Source organism: Mytilus trossulus, chromosome 11, assembly GCF_036588685.1.
Source record: "Mytilus trossulus isolate FHL-02 chromosome 11, PNRI_Mtr1.1.1.hap1, whole genome shotgun sequence".
In the NCBI taxonomy this organism is placed as follows: domain Eukaryota; kingdom Metazoa; phylum Mollusca; class Bivalvia; order Mytilida; family Mytilidae; genus Mytilus; species Mytilus trossulus.
This window is the reverse complement of record NC_086383.1, coordinates 16,795,967-16,822,683: the sequence shown is the minus strand read 5'-3', so window position 1 is coordinate 16,822,683 and position 26,717 is coordinate 16,795,967. Positions and strand designations below refer to the sequence as shown.

Here is a 26,717-nt window from a genome sequence, read left to right as displayed (position 1 = left end):
GACATTTGTGTGGGAATTGTTTACGAAAAAAGTTTAAGAAAAATACAATACGGTATTCAATGTATAACAAATTTCATTATCATTATATTCACAATTAACTAGAATATGTAATATTATTCAGTTTTCTGTGGGATACTATAATCACTTTCATATATTTTATATATATTTAGACAGCAAATTTGAATGAAAAATAAAATTTTACAACTTTATGATAATTGCTGTTAATTCAGAAACTAAGGCTAATTTTTTTTTATTGTGATAAATGCGAAAGGGTTGCAATCCAATAATTTTAACCTGCATTTTGAAACTTTTTATATAAATTAAACAGAATTTTTTTCAAAGACACAAAAATTAAAATTGCATTTAAGTCTAAAATAACAAAATCACAATAAAAATTCACACAATAATTTCTGAATTTACAGTACATCAGTCCTGCATGTTCGGGGTTCTTTGCATTGGTACACAGGGGAGTTAATTATTAACAAAATTAATGAATTATACTTCATGTATTTTATATATCAATTTATTTAATTTCAGTGGATTCTGTATTGAGATTGGTTCAGCCCTAACAGTACTTATTGCTTCTAACATTGGCATTCCTATCAGTTCAACTCATTGTAAAGTTGGATCTGTGGTAGCCGTTGGCAGGGTTCGGTCCAGAGAAAATGTGGACTGGAAATTATTCCGAAACATAGCATTGGCATGGATTGTAACAGTTCCTGTTTCTGGTGGTATCAGTGCATTGACAATGTTTATTTTCACTTTAGTCATGTAAAATCCGTGATGACTGAACGATGGAGAAGCAAAATGGTGATTAAATGTACATCAAAAACCACATGTCTTGATATCATCGATAGAAAACTTGATTTTATATTTTCTAATCATTTTCCGTCAAAGATGTAGGAATTTTTTGGTGATTTCTTTCATCTTAAATTCTGTTAGCATAATATTTGCTGTGAGTGCATGGAGTAAGTGTATAATTGCTGTGCATTGTGAAGATGGAAGATTACCTTGATGGATGAAAATGTAGGTGCATGAAAGGGTAGATAGTGCTGAAAACCTTCCTTTGATGGATGAAAATTTAAGTGCATACAAGCTTAGATCTATAGTGCTGCTAACTTGTTTTTGATGGTTGAAAATTTCATGTATGCAAATTAAGATAGTGCTTTAAAGTTGAAATTTTAAGTTTTATGAATGAGAACACTTATATAATTGTTATTTTATAACTTTCTTGATTAATTTCAGATTAAGAACCAAATTATACATAGAAATGAATACATACCTTTTTTTCTATTGGGCGTTATGCATTGTCCTTGCAATAATGGTGATATGGACAATTTTTCATTTCTGTTTGTTTTAAAAAAAATCAGTTAGATTATTTTAATTAAAATCTATACAATACAAAATAGTGAAATATTCAGGCTCATCATGCAATTTGATTAGTCACTTTACAGGGATATGAAATTATATGCCCTGCAAACAACAAAATCTAATTAGAAAGATAAGTGCATGTAACTGAATAACTTGACACTCCAGATTAATAGAATTGTTATGCTGGCTTCTCAGAATTTAGGCTCATATTCACTGTGAAGGTAACCAAAAAACTTTAAAGATGTTTGATTTGAGAAAAAAATGTATATTTTATTTTTGAATGTATTATAATATATCATTTATTAACAATTCTAATATATGTAAAGTTATATTTTGTATTTAATAACTACATGTAACTTATATTAATGATCTGTAATTTTGAAGTGTGATCTCTATAAAAATCCAATTTATTTTATATAAGTCAGCACTGCAGTTTCTTCCCTTGGGACAATCCTAGAATAATGTATTTGAGGTTGGGACATCACATCGTATTTGTTTTCTCATGGGTTATAGGGATGGGAGCAAATATTGTTCTGTTACAAATAAAAATAATAAAAAAATTAGGGTGGTGGGTTTCCAAAAAAATGTTGTTGTCCAACCCTTACATTTTTTCCTTGATTAATCCTTAGTAGTAAGAAAGCAAAAAAAAAATTATGCTGTACACATTGTTGAAAGTATGGTAGAGGTTCCAGTAAATGTGTGTGAAAAAAATATTCTTCCTTTCGAATAAAGATGTATGATTCTGGTCAAGGTAAATAAGTTTTTACAGTTCCAAGATACTTTTACCAAATTTAGTTGACTTATAAATACTGTCAAATGTCAACAGTTCCAGTATGATAGAAGTGCTGATTAAGTAAAGGGATGAGTGCTTGTTCTTAATTTAATGAAATATTTTTGTATTTTAAGCTTTGTTTTTCGGGTAATTGTTTTAAAAGTGCTCTTTTACAGCATTTTAGTTGTTGACGGTATCTATTATTAAGTAACCATTATAATACTATTAATAAATACAGGATATGTGCAAACTTGTGAGTGTTGAACTAGTTCTACATCTTTTTGAATCACAATATTTCACAATTATCAGATATTTAAAAAACAAAATCACTGAATTTATTTTTCATGTTTAAAATGTCAAAAGGAGAAATTTAAAACTTATATTTCATAAAACGATATTTAAATTTTTATTAGAGAGCCAATTTATTTTTATAATTACTCCCAAAAATAAGGCAATCACATGCAATAAATATGAAAAAGCTACCATTTTTTTCATGTAAAACAATTAAAATATGGTAACTTAGAAAAAAATGAAAAAAGAAAACAAATAGAAAAAAGCTACAAAAAAACTAAAAAATAACATTAAAAAATAAAAATAAAAATAAAAAAATAAATAAGAAACAAAAAATGAAATGAAATAAATGTTCTTTTTCATATAAATTTCATGTTTCATTGCTGCACTGATAACCATTGTAAAGCCTTAGACTCTGCAGTGTTATAGAAAGGGATTAAAAAAAGTAGATATAGATTTACTGATCAACTATATGTTTTTTGATAATCATTACTGTTTGGTCAGTACAATAGTTGGCCTTTATTCATTTTTTCACAAAGACATGAAAGACCCCAAACTATATATGTGTTGAGTATTCTTGGCCAGAAATTAAAGAGGTTTATTCTTGGATTTTTTTTTAATTTGTATTTTATCTTGTTTGAAATAAATATATAAGCCAGTTAGTTGGCTGCAATTGTAACTTAAAATGCAGTAATTTCAAGCATATATATTGCTTTGATTTAATCATTTTTTCATTGCAAACATATAAAAACCAACTGTACATAGTGTTAAATGCTTTGTTAGGTTTGATTTTAAAAGAACATCACATTTTATACTGTATACAGAAACTTTAAATATATATCAAATCGAGTTGACTTGTGATATTATCCAGAAGTTACAATTTTCTCTGACCATTTTTATTAGAAAAGCGATCTACTTTGTTCTTGATATTGACGATTTTATCATTAGGGACGACATCAAAAGTTTAATGTAGGATAAAAAACTTAATTCATATAGTTTTTTCACTGACCCCCTTACCCCGTCTCAACTTAATTTGGGAAAAATTGATTGACCAATAAGGATATATATATAAATCGTTTATATATATAATTAACATACTTTGTTAGTGTTTTTTATCACACTTTGTTCATGATTTTAACATACTTTGTTCAGGATTTTATCACACTTTGTTAAGGATTTCAACACACTCTGTTAAGGATTATTAACTTTTATTGTTGTTGTTTTTTTATAATTATTGGGGTTAAATATTGGTTCTTATCATACTCCCTCTTTTGAATGAAGAAAAAAAAATCTTGAAGAAAATTACCTGATAAAATTTGTAGAAAAAGAATGATTGCTGTAAGTATAAAAGTCCTGAAAAACTTTTTATAATATTCCTATCATTATTCTACATTGACATGGCTCATTGGAGAGATAAAAACTTGCATGTCTGAGATTTCTGTGTTTTTTGTGCTATATTCTTCTTTTCTGCCAAACACAATACATAATAATTCAAGAATCTCAAATAATTTCTCATTTCCATTGTATATATAACATGTAAAACTATCACCTCATAACCTCTCATCTCAGGTTCACTTAATTTGCCTATTCAGAATTAAATGTGTTCTGGGTATTATTTTCTAAAATGTTCCCCAAAACATTGTGATTGGTTTAAAATGTGCTAAACAATGGACGTAACCTTTTTTTCATTTTGGTGTACAAACAATGAAATTATCCATAGTCCTTCAGATTCTGAAAAGGCAAATTACCAGTCATTGACAAATTTGAATATATTGATGGCCAATTTTTTTTTATTCTATTTACTAAATAATCACCAAAGATAAAAAAAAGTTAATTGTGCATTGAAAAAAAATACTAAACATATAATGTTATATTTTGTACAGGGGAAAATTCACAATAATTTCAAACATGTAGTAACTTACTAAGTGAAATGCTGAATGTATTAAAATGAAATGTTTTAAAAACACATTAAAACCGTATTGAGATTCTGACGTCATTGTCGTTAGTGCTTTTCCATCCTTTCATGTAAATGCGGATTTGAAGTTTGTTTAGTTTGTGAAGCTAGTCAGTTGCTTGAACAAAGAAATATATTGAGATAGTGACGCCATTTCAGTTGATGGCAATTTTTTTCACATTGAAATGACTTTTTTTCGTGTACATTACATGCAGGTTTGTCCAATCCAGAAAATCTTGGCTGTTGCATCTTGATTTATACTGGTAAAACATGGAAGTCAAGGTTGACATTATTAAAAAAAAAAAAGTGTTTTTGAATATTCATTATTGACAGCAGAAAACATTAAGTTTTTGTAGATCAAGGTAATATCTTTGACTAGCTTTCTTGCTAGCTGAATCGTGAAGCCATTATTAGGTAAGGTAGACTTCTCTCCTTTTGGTGTAGTCTAGTCCCACAGACAGATAGACCAGTTCTGTTGTACTAGTCTACTCCTTAAGGAGGGTAGTATACTTAAGCAAATAATGACTTGACAGTTCAGCTAGCAAGCAAACTTGTCAAAGATATTACCTTGACTTGTACACTCACTGAATTTTGCTGTAAAGATAATTCTTTTTATTACAACCTTCTAATATTCATTATTTAAAGATAATTCTTTTAATGAATATTCATTATGTAAAGATAATTCTGACATGAATATTCATTATTTAAAGATAATTCTTTCATAAGTAGTCAAAGATATTACCTTGATCTACAAAAACTTAATGTTTTCTGCTGTCAATAATGAATATTCAAAAACACTTTTTTTTTTTTTAATAATGTCAACCTTGACTTCCATGTTTTACCAGTATAATTTTATTACAACCTAATACCAGATGGCTTTCATAATTTTTTGTATATATTTGTTATATATTGATTTTGTATGTTTGAATGAATGAATGTCATGTACATCTGTACTTTACCATATACTTGTGTGTAGTGATTTTAAATATATGTCAAAACTGATCAACGAAAACTGCCAATTATTTTTAAGTTGACTTTTTATTACATAAACAGGACTATATTCTATAAAAAGTAATAAGGTAATTTCATTATTTAACATCAGTATTGAATATTTGCAGTCATTTCAGTTTTTCTTTAAAAAATAGTAAAAACATATATAGTTGTATGACTCCTAGGGATTAAAGCATTAACAAAATATCAGGAATTATAAGGATTGAAAAGAAAATTTAATATTATTTTTTTACTTGAAAAAAATATTAAATCAAATCTGCAAAGACCACCAAACAGGTTCAGTTTTGTTTTTACGGGACATGCTTGTAGTAAGGGTCAATTTCAGGAGTTTTTTTAATAACTTCTGTTTCATCAAACCTTGAAATAGGAATTTTGTTTTATCAATTTGCTGTGTGCTGGCATACAAATTTTAAATACTGGCATCCATGATGAGTTTATTTTCAAAGGACAATAGTCTGTATGGAGATTATTTGTACCATGAAATTTTCTTATATTACTTTACTAAAATTCAATTCAGTTATTGAATAAGGGCTGTTCTTAATCAACGGAAGAACTATAGTTATAAACTACCCTATTTTCCTATAACAAAATCTGCTGTACAAATAAGAAATATCTCCGGGGGTGTGTGTCAAAAACTGATGAATTTGACTAAGATTGCTTATATAAAAGTAAAAACAAGTATATAAATGAAACTTCAAAAGAGTGACGTTTTCACATTATCCTTTGGTTCTAAGGAGAATTGGACCTATATAAATTCCTACAGCTGACTGCATTTAGTGTGAAGGGGAAGATAATATGTTTGGTTAGCTTGCTAGCTAAATGAGCCATGAAGTCATTATTATGTTATGTAATATACCCTCCTTTAAGAGAAGTGGAAGGGTAGTATCCCTTACATAATAATAACTTCAAGGTTCAGCTAGCAGACAAGCAAACCAAAGAAGCCTACACATTCAATGTAATTGGCTATAACTGCAATGAAAGATTTTGATTAATACATGTTTTATTTTAAAAATATACTCAGAAAATCTGTGAATAGTAACAATAAGATATGAATTATAAATTTTAAGATTGAATCGAAATTTTAGAAAAATCAGACACTGTTAATTTGTTTTGTTTTGATTTGTTGTTTTTTGTTATTTTTTTGCATATCAGTGTAATTCCAACCATGCTAGTTTTAATCCATTTTATGAAATGAACATTGTGTTTATAGTAACTATTGCAAACAAAAATAAATTATACTATTTCTAATAAAACTAATAGACCGGTTAAATTTATGTTTGTTTTATTTTAGTATTTTTAACATGTTCAGAAATATCTTCTTACTGTTCCATATAACACCTTTAATTATACCCCACGCAACGAGTTGCGGAGTGTATAATGTTTTTGACCCGTCCATCAGTACGTTCGTCAGTCCTGTTTCTTGTCATCGCAACTCCTTTGAACTTATTTACTTTAATGTTCTACTGCAACAGTTTGTCATCGCAACTCCTCTCAAACCACACAACAAAATTTAACGAAACCTTTTCAGATAATAAGGACATACTATGTAGTTGTGCATATTGACGGGAAATTGCGATTCAATTTTTTTTTCTAGGAGTTACAGCCCTTTGAACTTATTTACTTTAATGTACTACTGCAACAGGTTGTCATCACAACTCCTCTCAAACCACACAACAGAATTTCATGAAACCTTTTCAGATCATAAGGACATACTATGTAGTTGAACATATCGACGGGAAATTGCGATTCAATTTTTTTTCTAGGAGTTACAGCCCTTTGAACTTATTTACTTTAATGTACTACTGCAACAGTTTGTCATCGCAACTCCTCTCAAACCACACGACAGAATTTTACGAAACTTTGTAGATAATAAGGACATACTATGTAGATGTGCATATTGACAGGAAATTACCATTCATTTTTTCTAGGAGTTACAGCCCTTTGAACTTATTTACTTTAATGTACTACTGCAACAGTTTGTCATCATAACTCATCTCAAACCACACATCAGAATTTCACGAAACCTTTTCAAATCATAAGGACATACTATGTAGTTGAACATATCGACGGGAAATTGCGATTCAATTTTTTTTCTAGGAATTAGGCCCCTTTGAACTTATTTACTTTAATGTACTACTGCAACAGTTTGTCATCACAACTCCTCTCAAACCACACAACAGAATTTCACGAAATCTTTTCAGATAGTAAGGACATACTATGTAGTTGTGCATATCGACGGGAAATTGCGATTCCATTTTTTTCCAGGAGTTACGCCTCTTTGAACTTATTTACTTTAATGTACTACTGCAACAGTTTGTCATCCCAACTCATCTCAAACCACACGACAGAATTTTACGAAACTTTGTAGATAATAAGGACATACTATGTAGATGTGCATATCGACAGGAAATTATCATTCATTTTTTTTAGGAGTTACACCCCTTTGAACTTATTTGCTTCAATGTACTTCTGCAACAGTTTGTCATCTCAACTCCTCTGAAACCACACGACCGAATTTCATGAAATTTTGTAGATAATAAGGACATACTATTTAGATGTGCATATTGGCAGGAAATTAATTTTTCTTATACACTTTTTTTCTTGCACTATTTTAATTTCTCCAATGACAATGTGGGACGTGGGGTATGTGAGCGCACTCACTAAGGTTCTTTAATAACCTCCAGTTTTTGGTGGGGTTTGTGTAGCTCTGTTTTTATGGCCCTGCAACGAAGTTGTCGGTGCCATATAGTTTTACCATTTTCGGAAATTCAAAAATTCTGTCTTTCGTCATTTTGTCATTCCGCAGCAAACCATTATATAGAGATTTTTTCTAAAGGCCTTCAGAAATTGGGCTCATTTTTGTTATGTGAGTTAACCATGATGAGTTACAGATCAAGGTTAAATTTCTTTCCACTCCACTATTTTTAGCCGAAATTACAGGCTTTGGACTTTGATAAATTATTGAAAATCACAGTTATACAGAATTTTTCTCTATTCCCCTCCAGATTTTAAAGCTGATTTATGATATGTGAGACTACCGTCATGTTTGTGTCCACATGTGTTTATATTGAAATTGCAGTTTTTTCAACTTCTTGGGACGGGGTCATTCGTGTCTCTTTGACACATCTAGTTTATTTTCTATGTTGTGGTTTTTTTTTGTCTGTTGATCTTGTTCTTTTTTGCAATGGTGTTGTCAGTTTATTTCCGAGGTATAAGTTTGATTGTCACTTTTGTATCTTTCGCCTCTGTTATATGATACAAGTATCTACTTTTCAGCGTTATCGATTTTATTTCATGGAACAATGAAAGTATGCACGTGCACTTCTGACATGTTTTCTATTGTTTCATACTTCTTCCTCATTTTGAGAAAATTATCCAATTGGCAATTATACCACTATTTATTTATATATTGAAATTATTGATACTAACTAAAGAAGGTCTGCTTCATATCTACCTATTCCTCGTTATTGAAAACCATGAACAACTTAAAACTTGAATCTATGACAAATGTCAAAATATCAATTTGCCAATTTCAGCATAAATATACCATCTGCTCCAGCTTATGGCGTACCATATATCTATTTAAGGAGACATGGGAGTATACATTTAAAATGATAGAATTTGTTTATACTTTGCCAAAACGTAGTATATAGTGATATATATGTTCAAAATATAATTAAGTACAGGTTTTGACCAAATGACGCATTTTGTATGGATTATACAGGAACAAAACATTGTTTAAACCCACCGCATTTTTGCGCTGTTTTAAGTCAGGAGCCTGAAGCCTTTGTTAATCTTGTATTATTATTTTTATTTTAGTTTCTTGTGTATAATTTGGAGTATAATATGGCATTCATTATCACTGAACTTGTATATATATGTGTTAAGGGGCTAGCAAAAGGACGCCTCCAGGTGCCGGAATTTCTCACTGTAATGAAGACCTGTTGGTGACCTTCTGCTGTTGTCTGTTCTATGGTCGGGTTGATGTCTCTCTGAGACATTCCTGATTTCCATTCTCAATTTCATTATGTGATAAGTAGCTAAAAGGGGGACAAAAGATACCAAAGGGACAGTCAAACTCATAAATCTAAAACAAACTGACAACGCCATGGCTAAAAATGAAAAAAGTCAAACAGAAAAACAATAGTACACATGATACAACATAGAAAACTAAAGAATAAACCACACGAACCCCTCCAAAATCTAGGGGTGATCTCAGGTGCTTGAAAGGGAAGGGGATTGTAGTTACGATGTAAGGAACAAATTTGATATCATTTGTGAAACGGTTTAAATTAAAACTTGAATTGTACGTGTAAAGTTATTTAAAGGAAAAGAATGTCAACATTGAAAGTGAAACAAAGGTAAATCATTTGATTGACTGATACGATCCACAAACCATCATTCGTATACAGGTAAAAACAATGATAAACATTTATTTTTCAAGTATAATATGGAATTAAATAGACCTATAATAATCCAACAGCACGAGTTTGCTAAGTCTATTTATATCAATATTTATGTTTACATCGCTGATATGGTCATCGAATGACTTTATAGGTCAACTCGATAATTTATTAGCTGGCATCTAGACACAAATAATATACACGAAACAAAGCGACGCATTCTCATTCCCTGATAACTATTTATTTTATACTTTAAATAGTTTGGACACAAGTTTTACAATGTTATAAATCAAATATGAGAATTTGCTTAAAATCGATGAACATGAATTTTGACAGCTAGTGCCCCTTTAAAATCAAGAAAAAATATGCTACACTTGTAAAATTATTATGATTTATAAGTTATAATAAATATGTTCTTTCAATGAAAATTTACATTTACTCAATTTTGCTAATTGAGTAAACATAACAACATTCTCTGTTTTTCACAACTCAAGATGGCGAAAGACACCGATACCACCTTAAAACATTACGGAAAAACGACCGAAATCGATAACATCAGAATTGCAGTAACGACCACGGATTGGTTGACCGATACAAGAAGTCGGCGCCTTAACTCTTAATCTTTAGAAAGCAGTTGAACTCTCTTGGCAGGTGATGCATGCATAGCAGAGACCCTGTCAACGTACCAGGTTTATCTATTTTAGAGGTTTCATGCGATTCACACAGTTTTTGTTTGTTACCCTGATTTTGACTCTTCAAAACTGATTTACGAGAGTTGAACACTGATCAACTAATGTTGCCTTAATTTGACTATGATTGCGAATTTTCTATTAAAACTGAATTCAGAAGAAGGTACACGGAAAATTGCGTGTCATTCCTACTGATATTTGGGGTACAATGTGAAGATAAAAACACTAGCCCTTTCAAGAAAGTCTATCTGATGAGAAGCATTTAACTAGGCAAGGGCATTTCAAAGAAAAAGCAACAAAAACATATGAAAATATGAAAAGTTTAATAAGCTTATTCACAGTTTCAACAATTAGAACAATGAATAAAAATTAATTTATAAAAGTAACAAATCATAATGCTCATATAATCTTGATTAGATATCAGTTAACTACTGTAAGCGAACTTAAAACATCACAAAAAGCAACTAGTGTTTAAATATAATAACAAAAATACCGAACTTCAAAAAGAAATTCTAAATTGTAAGTCCAATAAAATGGCAAAATCAAAAGCTCAAACACATCAAACCAATTAAAACAACCCATATTATTGACTCAGTGCAGACATTTCCTTAACCTGGTTTTATAGCTAGCTTAATCTCTCACTCATTACAGTTGCATAGAAATTATACTATAAAACATCAACAATGTTTGAGCAATAAAAACATATATAATAGGTAAAAATATAAAAAAAAAAATGGTGTACAGCCGTCAACATTGTAATATAATCTTAATTACAATAAAAACAAATAACTATTTCAACAAAGAAAAACTTTGAGCTTTACCAATGCAAACTGTTGAGTCTGAAATTCTGAATTAATGAAAAAATTAAAAGAATGAAAAAGATATAAACATACTGTCTTGTTCTTTTCATCTCAATGTTGTAAAAAAAAAGTAAAGAAATAGTAATAATATTTTTTAAATGCAAAAATACATTAATTATATTAAAAAAAAAAGATAGATGTCCCCTCTCAAGCTTGTGATTTTTCAAGTTAATAGGGGACAGAATCCTAGGAACCATAAATTATCATTGAGCAGAGTTTCATACAATTTGGAGGAATAAAATTGATGTTGAGAGTGTGAAAACGATTGAGTTAAAATACTCGAAGTTTATGTATGCTCTTCTTTTGAATAAATGGTAAGCTTTGAAAATTCGCTAGCACATCTATATTTAAAGTTCCTAATATCACCAGTTTATTTGATGTTTTTCTATTTTTAAAAGCATTCATGAAAATTGCCATTTCAAATATAGTACAGATGAATGACATATTTCCCACAACCTTTATCAACCATCTTAAACGTAGCATTGCTAAAACAACGGTAAAATATATCTATTACGAAAGTATTTTAATATATAATGTACTTTTATTTTTGTCTAACTGAAACATATTTTAAGTCTTGTATATATTAAGAAATGTCAAAGTTGTGATTTGCAATGTTACTATCATATCTGTGTAAAATGGCCATATTCAGAAATGCATAAAGACAGTTACATATCAGCAATTTGTTCTGTTTACATTTTTGTTCGTATAGTTTATGTTGGCGTCCTTCTTATAATTTGCCTTTTTGATATCTTGCTTTTTATTACATCTAAGCATTTTCTCTAACTAAGAAAAATGCATATTGAACTGTTTGGATAATATTGATTGGATGGAAGGCTCCAACTTCGTACACCAATAGTTCTATGAGGAGGTGCTGTTCGATAGTTTTTCTTCAATGGTTAACATTTCCATTATGGTACTGCATAGATAATGAGGTTTCACCGTTCAGTAAAAATCTCCCTGAGTCGTCATTTTCTGGATTTTCTGTAAGCAGTTTAGGTAATTCCTCAACTGTAAATTAAAAAAAGACAACAGAATATTGGTACAAACATAGAAATACTTAATTCAAATATCTTCAATTTTAAACCATTCTGGAAATGAACTGTTCCTAGCATGAATGAATCATTAAAAAGGGTGAGACATACTATTAAGGTGGATTAAATAAAGTCGATTGAATGTATTTGATCTTCAATAATATTATGAATAAAATTGAGAAAGGAAATGGGGAATGTGTCAATACGACAACAATTCGACCATAGAGCAGACATTAGCCGAGGACCACCAATGGGTCTTCAATGTAGCGAGAAACTCCCGCACCCGTATGCGTCCTTCAGCTGGCCCCTTAAAAATATGTCTACTAGTAACGTGATAAACACATAAGAAACTAAAATTGAAAATCATACAAGACTAACAAAGACCAGAGGCTTCTGACTAGGGAAAGGCGCAAAATTGCAGCGGGATTAAACATGTTTATGAGATCTCAACCCTCCTCGTATACCTCTAGCCATTGTAGAAAAATTAACGCATAACAATACGCACATTAAAATTCAGTCCCAGAGAAGTCCGAGTCTGATGTCAAAATATGTAACAAAAGCAAATAAATAAAATGACAATAATACATAAATAACAACAGACTGCAAACAGTAAACTGACATGCCAGCTCCAGACCTCAATTAAACTGATTGAAAGATTATGTCTTCATCATATGAATATCATGCACATTACCTCCCGTTAAGGGTTAAGTATCATACTTTCATAAAATATATGAGAAGAACATAGCCCGTGTCATGCCAACAACATTAACTGTTTTTTAAATAAATTTGTTCATTTTCTTGAGAATTAACGCTACCATTCTTCGGTCCGAATTGTGAGAGCTACAAGCTATTGACTCTAACGTGACTCTGTTCTTTACAAGATCCCGTCAGTATGATATTGTTCTATTATATGTCATTATGGTATCTTTCTATTATGAATTACTATATACGTTGAACCACAAACGTCAAAATCATTTAATCGCGTAGTGGAATTAACTATTTTTGGATTCTTATAAATTCTATATATAACTTTTGGACTAGTTTAATTCATGGTTTATTTCTGAAATTTATTCTTGCATACTTTTGATTTTTTAACGCTGTATGCTTACATTGCCCATGTAAATTTTAAAATTGATTGTATGCACATTAAACGACAAATTTATGTGACATATAAAATTTTCTGACGTCAGAGACTCAAATCAATCAATGTAATCGTAGATCGTAGATGTTTTTGTGTTCTGTTAAATTGATCCTTTTAAAATTGTTATACGATGATGACTGATGTACTCATATTTTGACTATTTTATTTATTATGTCTATTTGAGTAACGCATCAATGTAAATATAACGGAATTCGATGAGACTGTCATTAAAGTGAGAGGGTTAGCGCTATAGAACCAGGTTTAATCCACCATTTTCTACATTTGAAAATGCCTGTACCAAGTCAGGAAAATGACAGTTCTTGTCCATTTGTTTTTTATGCGTTTTGTTATTTGATTTTGCCATGTGGTTATGGACTTTCCGAATTGATTTTCCTCTGAGTTCAGTATTTTTGTGATTTTACTTTTTGTTATATGACCATGATGCTTGTTTATTAATTTGATTAGAATATTCGAATTTCGTATGTACGTCAACAAAGGAAAACAACTTTCACTTTACTGAAAATACAATGAAAACAATCGACAAATTGAAAATAAAAGTAGATGAACCTCACACTAGAATCTATGGCAAGAGTAAGTATTTCCGTTTTCAAAGTATTCACATTTATCATATTTCTGGCGTTAACTTATACAAGTTGAAACGCCAAGTACGTGCAGGTACAATTATGCGAACTCCATTAACTGAATGGTCTACTAAAACAAAATAATATGATGTAGAGTTATTATGATAAAGAACGTCTGAAATCCAGTTTAACGTTCTATATTAAAAACGAGTTCACCAATCAGGTGTCTCTTAGTCTTAACGCACCAGAGACATGTTTTAATGATCAAATCTGTTCACTTGCGTTTACTCTTTTTCCTACTGGGACATTATTTAAAATCAAGATTTTCATGATGAGTGATGCATGTATTTAAAGAGGCAAATCTGTCATTGAACCAGGTTGCTTTTCTTTGATTTGTAAAACCTTTGAAATCCATAAACCACTGCTGCATTTTCTTTGATATATGACCCTCTTAATACGTTCGTACATGTCTTATCACTAAATGCTAAGGTTTTAAGTCAGCAATAAAAATGAGAATGGAAATGGGGAATGTTTCAAAACGACAACTACCCGACCATAGAAAAGAAAACAACTATATTTGTAGAACAGAGGATAGAACAAAGTTACTGAAAAAAAGATAAACAGATGTTGCAATGTTCGTACAAAATAATACCTCAGATGTTGCCTATATAGTCAACAGTTTGTGTCGCAATAGTGGAACCTATAGCATTTGCGCTCCCTCACTATTTTTTACTTACCATGAACCTGAGCCTCTACCCTGGCAGTTGGTCTTTGTTCAATAGGTCTCATGTCAGGTTGTTCGTCTAAAAATAAGAAACACTTGATAACCGAAAGTTGTATTTTGAATGTTTGCTACCGCATATGTTTGCAGATTATTTGTGTGAATGAACTATATACAGGACATATTTATATATCTTACATAATTATACAACATGGTGATATATATATATGCACACTTTTGTATTTCCTTGCTTAACGCCTTGTGTTATTGTTACAGTCAATGAGTATTATCTTTGATTTATAATAATGTTTTGAATTGAATTAAATATGTTTTGAAACCTGTAGATAAGGTATTTGTTCTCTTATCGGTGATATTGAATTTATAGCCGAGTTAGCTTTAATCAACTTCCTGTAGAAAGATTAATCCTGAAGTAAATATTGTTCAGTTCAACTGAATTTGTTCATAATGAATAAAGTTACATATTATGAACTGATATGAAAGCTTGGACTGCTGCATTTAACAAATAGAGTGTGTTTGATTGGCTTATTTCAAGTAAAATGTAGTCAGTGCATAAAACAGGAGATGTAGTTTATATTAATAATCTAGTGAATCAACATATATAAAAAATCGACTCGCCTTGAGGTTGTTGCGCAGACAATATGTTGAATCCATTTTCTGGTGACCCGCCTGCAGCTATTGACAAGAGATTGTCATCATTGTTGTCATCTAGTTCCTTCACAAATGTTTCATCATCGTCAACAGGATCAGCCATTGCTTCTAGATCATGTTCAGTATTGCCACCATCAAAATGAGTAGTTGCGATTTCGATGGTTCCTGAAACTTAAAAAGCATCTATAATGAATAAAACTTTTAAGTTGGACAGAGTATACTATTATTCATAACGATATATATTTTTTCAATGTACTATCTTTTTTCAAAGTCTGGGTGAGTGTATCCAGTTTTTTTTACTAATTAGGTCTTTCCACTTTTCTGTGGAAAGACCTATCGTATTTGTTCTGATTATTAAGTCTTTCCACTTTTCTGTGGAAAGACTTATTGTTTTTCTTCTGATTATTAAGTCTTTCCACTTTTCTGTGGAAAGACTTATTGTATTTCTTCTGAATATTAGGTCTTTCCACTTTTCTGTGGAAAGACATATTGTTTTTCTTTAAATTCATTTTTTTTCTTCCGCCTTATTTTGTTCTTGCGATAAAAATTTGTTTCGCAATATGTCGCTTAGATGTTTGGTATATGATATGTTTGTGCGCTTTTGAAATTTACCCTGCCTAACGGAATACTTTTCTTTGTAGGAGTAATCTCCTCAAACACTGTTTTCCTTGTGTCCACAACTCCTTTGCAACCGTAAAAGATTACGACGAATTTATTTTACAAAATTGCTCCTTCTATCCTACGCATGATTTGTCTTATTATAACCGAAGCGATATGAACGCTCCATATGAGAGTTATTTCCCCTCATGCATTATGTATAAGTGATATGCATTTCTATCTTGTTAACCATAAGTGATAGAGACCTAGGATCTTTTGATTTGAGGTCACAGGTCCCATATATTAATAATTAGGTCAAGGTCAAAGGTCAAAGTCATATTCTATTTTTTGAATTTGGCTTATTTCCACTCATTTCTAGAAACCGTATAAGATATCGACAATTTTTTTTTTCTAAATTGTTAGTTGCGACATGTCGTAACAAGTAAATTTTGATTGCAAGGGTACGTTGAACGTAAATGTGAGTTTTCTACCCTCTTGTATTTAAAAATATGTGTATGGTGATATAACTGAATAGCCAAATATAATTAAGACCAATGGTCTTTTGATTTGAGGTCCTTGGTTTATGACCTTGAAATTGATCTCAAGGTCATAGCTTTATTTTAAGGTCATAGATTTTGACCTTTGCCTTTACCTCACATGTATACATGATAAAGCCATGAGACTTTTTGCAAAAGTTATCAAACCATTTCACCTTGAAAAAATCAACCGGAAGTGACCTTGTGTAAACCGGAAGTAGATTTTTTCTATACTTTATTAATATAAAAGTATATAGAACCAGATATTTTTGAAATCAGTGTCAAGTAAATATTTAAATATTTTTCAAGCCGGAAGTAACAAATCATCATCTCCCTTATTTAAAAAAAAGTATAGAAACCATGTATTTTTGGAATAATCGTACAATAAGCTATCAGTTAACGATTGAAATGACATTTTAAACTTAATTTTACAACTTTCATATTAAAACACATTGTTTTTGGTGGAAAGCCCTTCAATTGTTCTCTGAACAATTGGTTTTTAATTATGTTTAGATTTTGTAAAGTAACAACTATTTTACTTTTATAACGTTCAAAAATAAGTAGTAGGGAAATTCTACTGATCAGTCAATTTCAAAAACAAATCAAAACTTGAGGAATGAACATATTCTGGTTATCATATATATAAAATTTATTTAATTCGCAGTGATGTTCTAATTAAAAACAACGACCCTGTATTGAAATCATTTATTTGAACTTATTTCTTGTAGAGAACGCATAATTTCTTTGAAAATGATAAAGTTGTTCACGACATTTTTGAATATATATAGGAACATATTAAAATGTTATCTAAATTCCATATTAAAACAATAATCATATATTCTCATAAATGTCTGTAAAAAGATACAAAGCGACTTCCGATAGAACAAACAATTCACAAATCCACGATGACTGTCCCAAAAGAATGTCTTTCGATGTGATTCATAGTATGATAGTAAGATGTATGGTTACCTTCACTTTAACAGTTATGTCCAATTTCCAACGATTCTAAGACTTATACTTACACGATTCATCTGTTGTATCGTTCTTGTTCAATGGCGTAGATTCTCCTCTTTCCGTTTTGTCAATGTTTTCTGAGTGAAAATGAATAACATATTTAAATTTTACGGACGTATGTTCTGTTAATTAAATGCATATATTATAGAACGCAATGCATCGATAGAAGAGTTTGGTTGAATTTTCCGTGTTTGGCCATTGCTGAAGTTTGATATATCGAATATACATGATTTCAATTTTCGTGTTGAGTTTTATGTTTTTAATCAGTTAAGAGGGAGAATACCATTATGTCATTTTATCTTGTTAAGAGACATGAAAGATTAGTAGTAGGAATAAGCTTGTTCAAGTTTTTTAATGAACTATGCATCATAATGACAAAGACATTACACAACAAGAATTGATAATAATTGTATTCTAAATAACGACTCTAGAACTTGATCTGGGATGGCATACCTGATTGTTGTTTTCTCTGTATTTTCATGTAACAAAAGATCATGTAGATTACAAAACTGACAATTATCACCAGCAGAATACAACCAACCGTAATACTGAAATTATACATTTATGCATATAATGCAGTGAATCACGTTTTGATATATTTTTTTTTTTATTGTTTTCAAGTTGTCATTGCAATTGTTGAAATAAGTTAAATCCACTATTTGCGATCTTACTATTAAGGATCAACCTATATCAACGGGTGTTCCTATAGCCATTTGACTTTTTAATTTTTAGTTGTATGAAGTCTCAACTAATGAAGAAGGTGTAAAATTCTTCATTTATTCCGTGTATATGCTAGCAAGACAACCATTCACTAAATCGTAACACATTAGTTCCTTCCTTTCTTTCTGAAATAAATAAGGAATATGTCAAGAGGAAACAGATGATGCCCCCGCTAGCATATAACGTATTAAAGAGACATAGCTAAAACCTGTACAAGTGACGCTACCCAAATGTGTACTGGATCTGAGTTTTGTGTTTGTGGTAATAAGCATTGAGTTTTATAATATTTTGTTGAGACAATCAGGAGTTAGAGAACGGAAATTAAAAACGACAATTTTGTTCATTTGTAAAGGGAATAACACTAGAACGGCCAGAGTTTCTCCATCAAAATTCAAATTTTCATTCTCTTAAAATGCAATCATTTGAGTGAAAATTATGGAAATATGGCCATTCGTTACTATATTATTTTGAATCAATGACCTAATTTTAAAATGTTTTTGATTGACTGATAATTATACTAGTGATCAGAGGCAGAAATGTATAATAACGTACATACCCAATAATATCTGAAATATCAAGCCCTGTAATGTAATAACAGACAGAATATTTATGAATCATTAAATGTTCTTTTCAATTACTTGTATAAAAATACTTCATGGCCATTTTTATCGCGATTTTCATTGAATAAGGTATACGAAATATTTTAGCTGTTATTATTTTGGAGGATTTAAAACTTTTATAGATACCTTTGCATGTGCACTTTTAAATTGGCAGAGTTTATTTTGGCGATTTTGTTCTATCCGCGAAAATAAGCGAGAAAAAAAACCCGATATACGGTATCAGTTGCGGTTTGTACACTTTTTAGAGAATATAACTCAACTTTCATGTTGCCATTAAGGTCATTTGCATTTCGTGTTAAACATACAATTCGCTTACGTGTTTGTTGAACATATAATATTTATTTGTATGAATTCTGAACAAGACAATGTAACTTGTAAGAGTGTTGCATAGCTCTTGAATATTATAATTCACGTTTAAACTTGTTTCGTAATTTGTTTGTGATATTGTGAGTTATTTAGTTAAGACGACTGATAACGATGATATGAATACCGTACATATTAAACATAGTATAAACGCACATTAGTCGGACTCTGTGCAAACCTTAAGTGTATTTCGCCCATGAGTGTAGAGGCTTAGAAGAAATATAAAATTTTAGTTTGATCTTAGTTCGATTGGACACGACTTTTCATGAAACAATCGAGCTTCGCTTCTTTTAGATGTATATCTAAACTTATTATCTAAAGAAAAAGTCAGTCTTCACAGTACCTAGAACTGCAAATTCATTTTAAAATTATGTAAAACAACTGAGTTTTCTCTTTTGATGTATGAATTTTATGTTTAGAACAGGCTTCAAACAAGGTTGGAGATTTACACAGACTGATTGATAGAATACTGTTGAGACCAATACAGTCTTGGTACTAGGTTGATTTTTGATCAAGTAAGTTCAAATATATTTTCTTTTGAATGCATTTGTAGTACGTTTATTTTTGGGTTTAGAGATTATTTTGCAGACACAAAATCCCTAAACCAGACTTGCTTAGACATGTTTCTTTTATAAGGTCAAATCGTAGGTGGGCATGGGATGTTTGCTGATTGAAAAGTATATATGCAATCAAATTGCTAAGTATAATTTGATTATAGAATAATTTTAAAAATAGCTTTACATTTTTACCTTAATGGAACAATAATTGTCTCTGTGACGTTGAAAAACAATATGACTATCCCTTTCAGCATGTTCAGGGCAAATACATAGAAGGTAGAAAAAGATAAATCAAAATGTTTCTGATAATATGTAAAGATATATTTTTATCAGTAGTAGATACTCCGAATACCTTGTCTAAAATATCTCACCATTGCTATTTCCAGGATTGCTAGCTGCGGTTATAGCGTTCTCAGTTGTTGTCCATTGTTTAGCTGTTGTAACGTCAATACAAATCCTATCTGACTTAGTGTTGCCGTTATCGACAAACTGCCCGGAACTGCAACTATTAGAATTAGTTATATAACGTCAGTCACAATGCTTTATATACTTATATGAAACTATATGTTTTTTAAAAATAGTTATATAATATGATATAGAATGAAGCCGATAGGCAAACATGTACAACATGCAACAAGAACGAAATATTCAGGTTGACAAGAGGAATATATCTGTTGTTTTTGTTTTATATCTAAACAAGATAAATCCATTTTGATATTTAATAATTTGTATACAAAAACCGTATTTTAAAAGTATTGTATTGATTTCCTTTGCCTTCTTTTCTGTTTATGCCTTTCTTAAGATATAAGTTGTAGGACTTAATGCTTCTGTACGTTAGAAGAAAATATCCATATACTATACGAAAAGGTGGTATACACTTAAAGAGTGTATTATGTTATAGAAAATGTGGGTTTTTGGTTTGTGTAAAGATTGCTTAAATGTGGGTCCCTCGCGTACTAACTGGACCATGCATGTGTTTAGTGGACGAATTTTGTCCAGCGCGATTAGTCAACTGTTAAAGGACAGAGATATTATTATTGCTTTTATATTGGCAAAATTTCATATACTTAAGATACTATGTTTAATTTGTAGTCAGTAGGATTTTTATAGTGCTACATCTAAGAAGGCGTTCATTTAGACAGATTATATTGGTCTACTATTTAAGAAGCCTTGAGACTACACATGAGGGTCTAGCACAGTTTATAACACCAGTTGATCTGAAGACCAGTTTGCATTTTATAAAATTTTAAGAGGGGATAAAGATACCAAAGGAACAGTTAAGCTCTTAGATCGGAAATAAACTAAAAACCAAACAGAAAAATAATATTACACAATACCTAGAAAACTGAAGACTTAGCAAAACGAACCCCACAAAAAACAGGGGGTAATCATAGGGGCTCTAGAAGGGTAAGAAGATCTTGCTTCACATGTGGCAAACGTCGTGTTTCTCATGTTGTTATACGTTCGGTAGATAGTCAAACTCGGTAGGTCACATTCCAGAGGGTCATTCAAACTCATAGATGAACAAAAATGTTGTATAATTTCCTTTTAAAACTTTTGTCATGCAACTGTGTAACTGATGACTGTTTTTTTTTAAACATATTGCGTGCGCACGTAAATCATATCATTCGTTGATTAACCATTTTGTCAACTTTTGAAAGCTGTACTCACGTGATATTTGTTTTTCGCTTGCATAGATCTTTGCTATATACATTTTTATAAAAGTTTTCTTTGCAGGGTTCACAGAATCCTAATAAAATAAACAATTACAATTTATCTTACATAATTGAAACAAATATATATCTAACACGCCATATAGATTCATCTTAAATTTTGATTGAAAAATAATTCAAATGATAGTTCTACATTTTACTCAAATTTTGCGCCGAAAACAATTCAGAAAAGGTAAAAAAGAAATAGATATAATTGTATTTTTTTAAAGGAAAAATATCAGGCAATCATTCCACGAAGTAAATGTTGTGATACTATATAGATGATTTACATGATAAATATTTGTTTGAGAGCTGCATGTATTTTATCAGTGTTTGTATTTTTACTTTATCGTTCAAAATCTATTTATTGCTGTACTTCCATCCACAATATTTTTTTTGCGATTATAGTGTCAACTTTTTAAGAAATTTACACGATGAAATAAGTGATATTCTTACTTTAGCTGTTTGAGAGTTAAAACTCTTAGACAAATCTATACGAGCCTTTAACCTCAGTAAACATCAAACATATTACAATTGTAATCATCATATTTACCAATGCTGTGCCGAAAATAAAAAAGGGCATACACTATTTCAAAATTGATACCAATCGCAAACCATGCACTCACTAGTGTCGTCAAATGAAAACAGCACTTCATTAGTGTCATGCTAAGTTACCTTGCTCGCTGAGTTCTATGCCGGGTTTATCACATTGTATATCTGTTGGTTCACAGTAATCTAACTTTCTTATGTATCCTTCAGCTCGGTTACAGACACATTTACCAGAATCATCTCGTACCTCTTCTACAATAATTAAAATATTCAGAATAATTTCAAGTCCCATTTGCCGTTAACGAAGAACTTTCTTCAATCAATAATGCATAAATAATAATCTGTACCAAGTCAGGGATATACCATCTATTATCAAAAAGTCTTTGTCTATTTGGTAGTTTGTTTATATATGTGTTCATTTTTTCTTTTGTTCCGTTGTTTTCCCTTATATTTGATGTATTTTTCACAGTTTCTGGTTTTTCAACAGCATTTGTTTCGTTTAAATCGATTGTTGACTTTTGCACATGGGTGTATTGCTGTTGACTCTATTTATTCTATATTGTTTGTATATTCTTCTTGGCTATAAATTTCATATTTTGATGGAAGTCATTGGAACTCGGGTGGGTTTCGGCTTTTTAAACCGATAAGAAATAGTAATCAATTTTGATCTTCTCTCAAACATGCATGCAAATTCAAAACCGTTGAAATATACTTATCAACTCAACTTCATGCAAACTAAAGCTCATTTAAAATAAAGCAAGTTTTTCTTTAAATCATGTTGGTCGCAGTAGGAAGATGTCATTGTTGAAGCACTTCCTAACTTATTTAAAATCTGGCTTGCTCGCAGGCACACACATTGCTCTATAGTTGTAGAGCATATATTGATAGACGGGAAATTATTTTTGTTTTTGTTTCGTTGTATTCTAGGGTTTTTGTCTTTCTAACGTTCACCACATCTATTTTGATTCAAAGACAAACTTGCAGTTCATACTGTTCTTGTTGATAGATATGAGAAGATATGGTGACAGTGTCAATGAGACAACTCTCCATCCAAGTCATAATTTGTAAAATTAAACCATTATAGGTCAAAATAACTAGTGTAAAACCATACAAACTGTGTTTTGCCAATGTGTATGTCAATGTTCCTTATCGAATTCGATAGGAAATCAAAGATGTTTCATTATTACTTTGTGTAACATTTATTTTCACTTACCTTGCAAACAACGCGGAATTTCAACACATGGAGAACGTTCGAATCCTTTGGTCGGGTATACACCACGAACATATTCTCCATCTGGGCATTGTTCACAAACATCGGTCCCATTGTGCGTGTTGCATGGTAAGAAACCTTGATCTAAAAATGTAATAAAGAATGTTTCCCTGTAAGTCAACGCATATTCATCTACCTTACTTTTACATTACGCTATTAAAAGCAATTAGCAGATTTTCAATTTTAGATTAAAATTGAGAATGGAAATCGGGAATGTGTCAAAGAGACAACAACCCGACCATATAAAAAAAACAACAGCAGAAGGTCACCAACAGGTCTTCAATGTAGCGAGAAATTCTCGCATGCGGAGGCGTCCTTCAGCTGGCCCCTAAACAAATATATACTAGTTCAGTGATAATGAACGCCATACTAATTTCCAAATTGTACACAAGAAACTAAAATTAAAATAATACAAGACTAACAAAGGCCAGAGGCCCCTGACTTGGGACAGGCGCAAAAATGCGGCGGGATTAAACATGTTTGTGGGATCTCAACCCTCCCCCTATACCTCCAACCAATGTAGAAAAGTGAAAGCATAACAATACGCACATTAAAATTCATTTCAAGAGAAGTCCGAGTCCGATGTCAGAAGATGTAACCAAAGAAAATAAACAAAATGACAATAATACATAATTATATCGATTATTCAGTAAGTCATAAACCAAAACATGATAATTTAAAATCAGTTCAAAGATGTAGCTAATTTCGCAGTTAAGTTAAGGCCATTTATTGAACATGTTGACGATACATCTGTTAACTTTCTCGGTTCTTATATATTCTTGACTTTCACGTATTCGTCTTTGGGCGTTGCTGCTGAAGGTACCTCTATTAAGCAGTCTGCACATATGGAATTTATAAATCCATCAAAGGTAAACTGGGCCTGATGAGTTGAAACATTAGTTTCTAAATTTATCAGCCAACCATTTGATTTGTTATATCAGCAATAAATCATGATGTCACATGGTGAAAGCCATCTGATTACTCTTTTTCATTACCCGAGATCACTCCTTCTAGTTTTTTGCAGCATTTGTGTTGCTACTTCATTTGTTTTCTATACAGTGTTTTATGGACTGTTGTTTTTGTTTTTTGTTTGTGATTATGCAATGGTGTAGTTCTTTTTTTATGCATCAATTTTGAGATTTATATTTTGCATGGTCATGTTGCTGATCTGCTACTTGTTTCAGATTCTGTACACGAAGGCTTTTGGTGAGACATTTTACCTTCACATTGAGTCGTCCAACAACAAAATTTGATCCGTAGTTTTTGTCCTTTTACACAACGTGTTTGTTCTTCGTTGTTAAGTTGTGAAACAATCGGGTTAACTACAGCTGTTACCACAATAAACAAAAGAATTGTATCTGCAAGAAAAGAAAGATGATTATCTTTTATACGCAAAAACGAATTGTATCATCAAACATTTGTATAAGCCATCGGACATTGTAAAAGTAAAGATTGAATAATGTTCGTTGAACTGGTCAGTGACCTGAAGTTATATTAGTAATTTCGAGAATTTCTGTAAGTTCTGTGTTGACATGAAGTATCATTGATATGGTCAAAATTATAAATTTACTGTTTAGAAAACTTTGAATTTTTGAAATACTAAAGCTTTTCTGCCTCTGTAATATGGTTACGTAAGCTGTATTTGACAAGAACCTTAGGAATTTAGGCACTTCAACTTTGCATCTTTGCATTTTCATTTTTTTTATTCTAGCGTTACTGATGAGTCTTTTATAGACGAAACGCGAGTCTGGCTAATTAAAAAAAAATCAATCTTAGCATCTATTTTTTTTTATCTTATTTTATCGCTTTTCTATTTTGATTTTCACTGTGCTTTTTTCAAAGCCAACACAAATTATGCATGTCTTTACCATGTTATTTGATGGTAACATCGGTTGAATTTCTTTTTTAGTCTACAGTTGTGAAGCTTGATTTTTTTTAGGTTTAATTTTCCTTTTCAATGCTGATAGAAGATGGAACACAGTAAAGTATTAGAGGACAGGTTAAACTAAACTGTTTGGTTTAACAGTCACTTATGAAGAGGTTAGGTTGAATACGACTATTGGCCTTACAAATGAAGGCAACAGTAGTATACTGCTGTTCCAAAGTCATTAATCAATTGAGAAAAAACAAATCCGGGTTACAAACTAAAACTGAGAAAAACATCTAATATATGAAACATAAAGTGAAAAGTAATCAAACGGCAAGAAAAACCAATAAACATCGTCGCGTAAAAATTGCTTACATCTAAATCATTTATATTTTGATATCAAAGTTTGACATTTATCTACAAAAATCTCTACTTTATCAAACTTTTGAAATTATTTGAATGTATCAAAATTTACAAAGATCTCCCATGAAAAAGAAATTCAACAGCTAGCAAATAAACATATTGACTTACACAAAACACGTCCATTTACATTTTTATGTAGAGTCTACAAGTTTTATTCATATTACTTTGCCATGAGTTAATTGATTAATTGGAGTGTAGCAATAGGTAGCAATAACGAAAATTGAAATAAACAATTTTATAACTTGTTAAACATTCTTATAAGACTAGTTTTATAAGGGTTAACAACATCGAACTTACCCTTATCCACACAAAAATGGCTCCTTCGTTCGATTTAGTTAACATCTTTATGTCGCATAAAGGTTCTTTTTCCGTTTGATCATGGAGGCATTAATATGCAAATGAGTGGGCGTAAATTTATACGCAGAATTGTTGAGAGTTTTATAAATATAGACGATTCGTCATCAAGTAATAGTTAGTTCCTCGTTCAGCGAAAAACAACTTTACTGTGTTTTCTTTTTGTATTCATCATTTATGTTTAAATATTTACTTGTCGCGACATTAATAAATATGTGATGTATGCATTTTGCATAGTTACAAAGAAAATAACATTTTAATCAAAGGCTGTATTTACATTAATATAAAATTAATAATGATAATCATAGTAATAATAGTTAATTTATGATATTTGAATATTTTACCATATAGAATTTACAATAACAATAAAACAAACTTACTCTCTCTAACCATTGCTACTACATAATTCTAATTTTAAACATATAACAGAAAAACCTGATATAAATATAGATTCAGACTTCCCAGTCTATTTTTAGTTTGTTCTGCATAGCATTTAACCGTATAGATTTTACTGAACATAATCGCATTTCGACAATCTGCAAGGAGTGATAATAGGACACATTTAATATTTAAAACAAAATTTCAAGTTACATGTATAAAATTATCATACTAAATAAACATAATTGACAACATTAACAAAG

At 30.6% G+C, this 26,717-nt stretch overlaps 2 protein-coding genes across 6 annotated transcripts in view; one reads left to right on the top strand and one right to left on the bottom strand.

Annotated features, from left to right (window-relative positions):
- The window catches only part of LOC134690793 (sodium-dependent phosphate transporter 1-B-like), a 33,281-nt gene extending 28,173 nt beyond the window's left edge, over nucleotides 1–5,108 (top strand). For all 5 annotated transcript variants that reach the window (XM_063550847.1, XM_063550846.1, XM_063550843.1 and 2 more), the window contains exon 16: nucleotides 538–5,108. In XM_063550847.1, the coding sequence (XP_063406917.1) occupies nucleotides 538–775 (238 nt within the window). In that variant the 3' untranslated portion in view covers nucleotides 776–5,108. The remainder of the gene's footprint in view (nucleotides 1–537) is intronic.
- Nucleotides 5,109–10,795: 5,687 nt separating this feature from the next.
- On the bottom strand, nucleotides 10,796–26,469 carry LOC134689780 (uncharacterized). Its single transcript, XM_063549750.1, has 12 exons — nucleotides 26,457–26,469; nucleotides 24,653–24,790; nucleotides 23,376–23,516; nucleotides 22,289–22,414; nucleotides 21,573–21,651; nucleotides 20,273–20,406; nucleotides 18,918–18,942; nucleotides 18,095–18,189; nucleotides 17,650–17,718; nucleotides 15,462–15,665; nucleotides 14,842–14,907; nucleotides 10,796–12,359 (listed from the first exon to the last, which is right to left on the bottom strand). The coding sequence occupies exons 1-12, from the start codon at nucleotides 26,467–26,469 to the stop codon at nucleotides 12,241–12,243; spliced, it is 1,209 nt and encodes a 402-aa protein (XP_063405820.1). The 3' UTR covers nucleotides 10,796–12,240.
- Nucleotides 26,470–26,717: the final 248 nt, after the last annotated feature.

Bases quoted from the DNA above. Each gene is read 5' to 3' on its own strand.
- LOC134689780 (XM_063549750.1), bottom strand. The intron at 18,943-20,272 runs GTGAGATATTTT...ATTACATTACAG, and splicing joins CAATCCTGGAAATAGCAATG to GGCTTGATATTTCAGATATT. The intron at 12,360-14,841 runs GTAAGTAAAAAA...TTTAATTTACAG, and splicing joins GGTAGAGGCTCAGGTTCATG to TTGAGGAATTACCTAAACTG.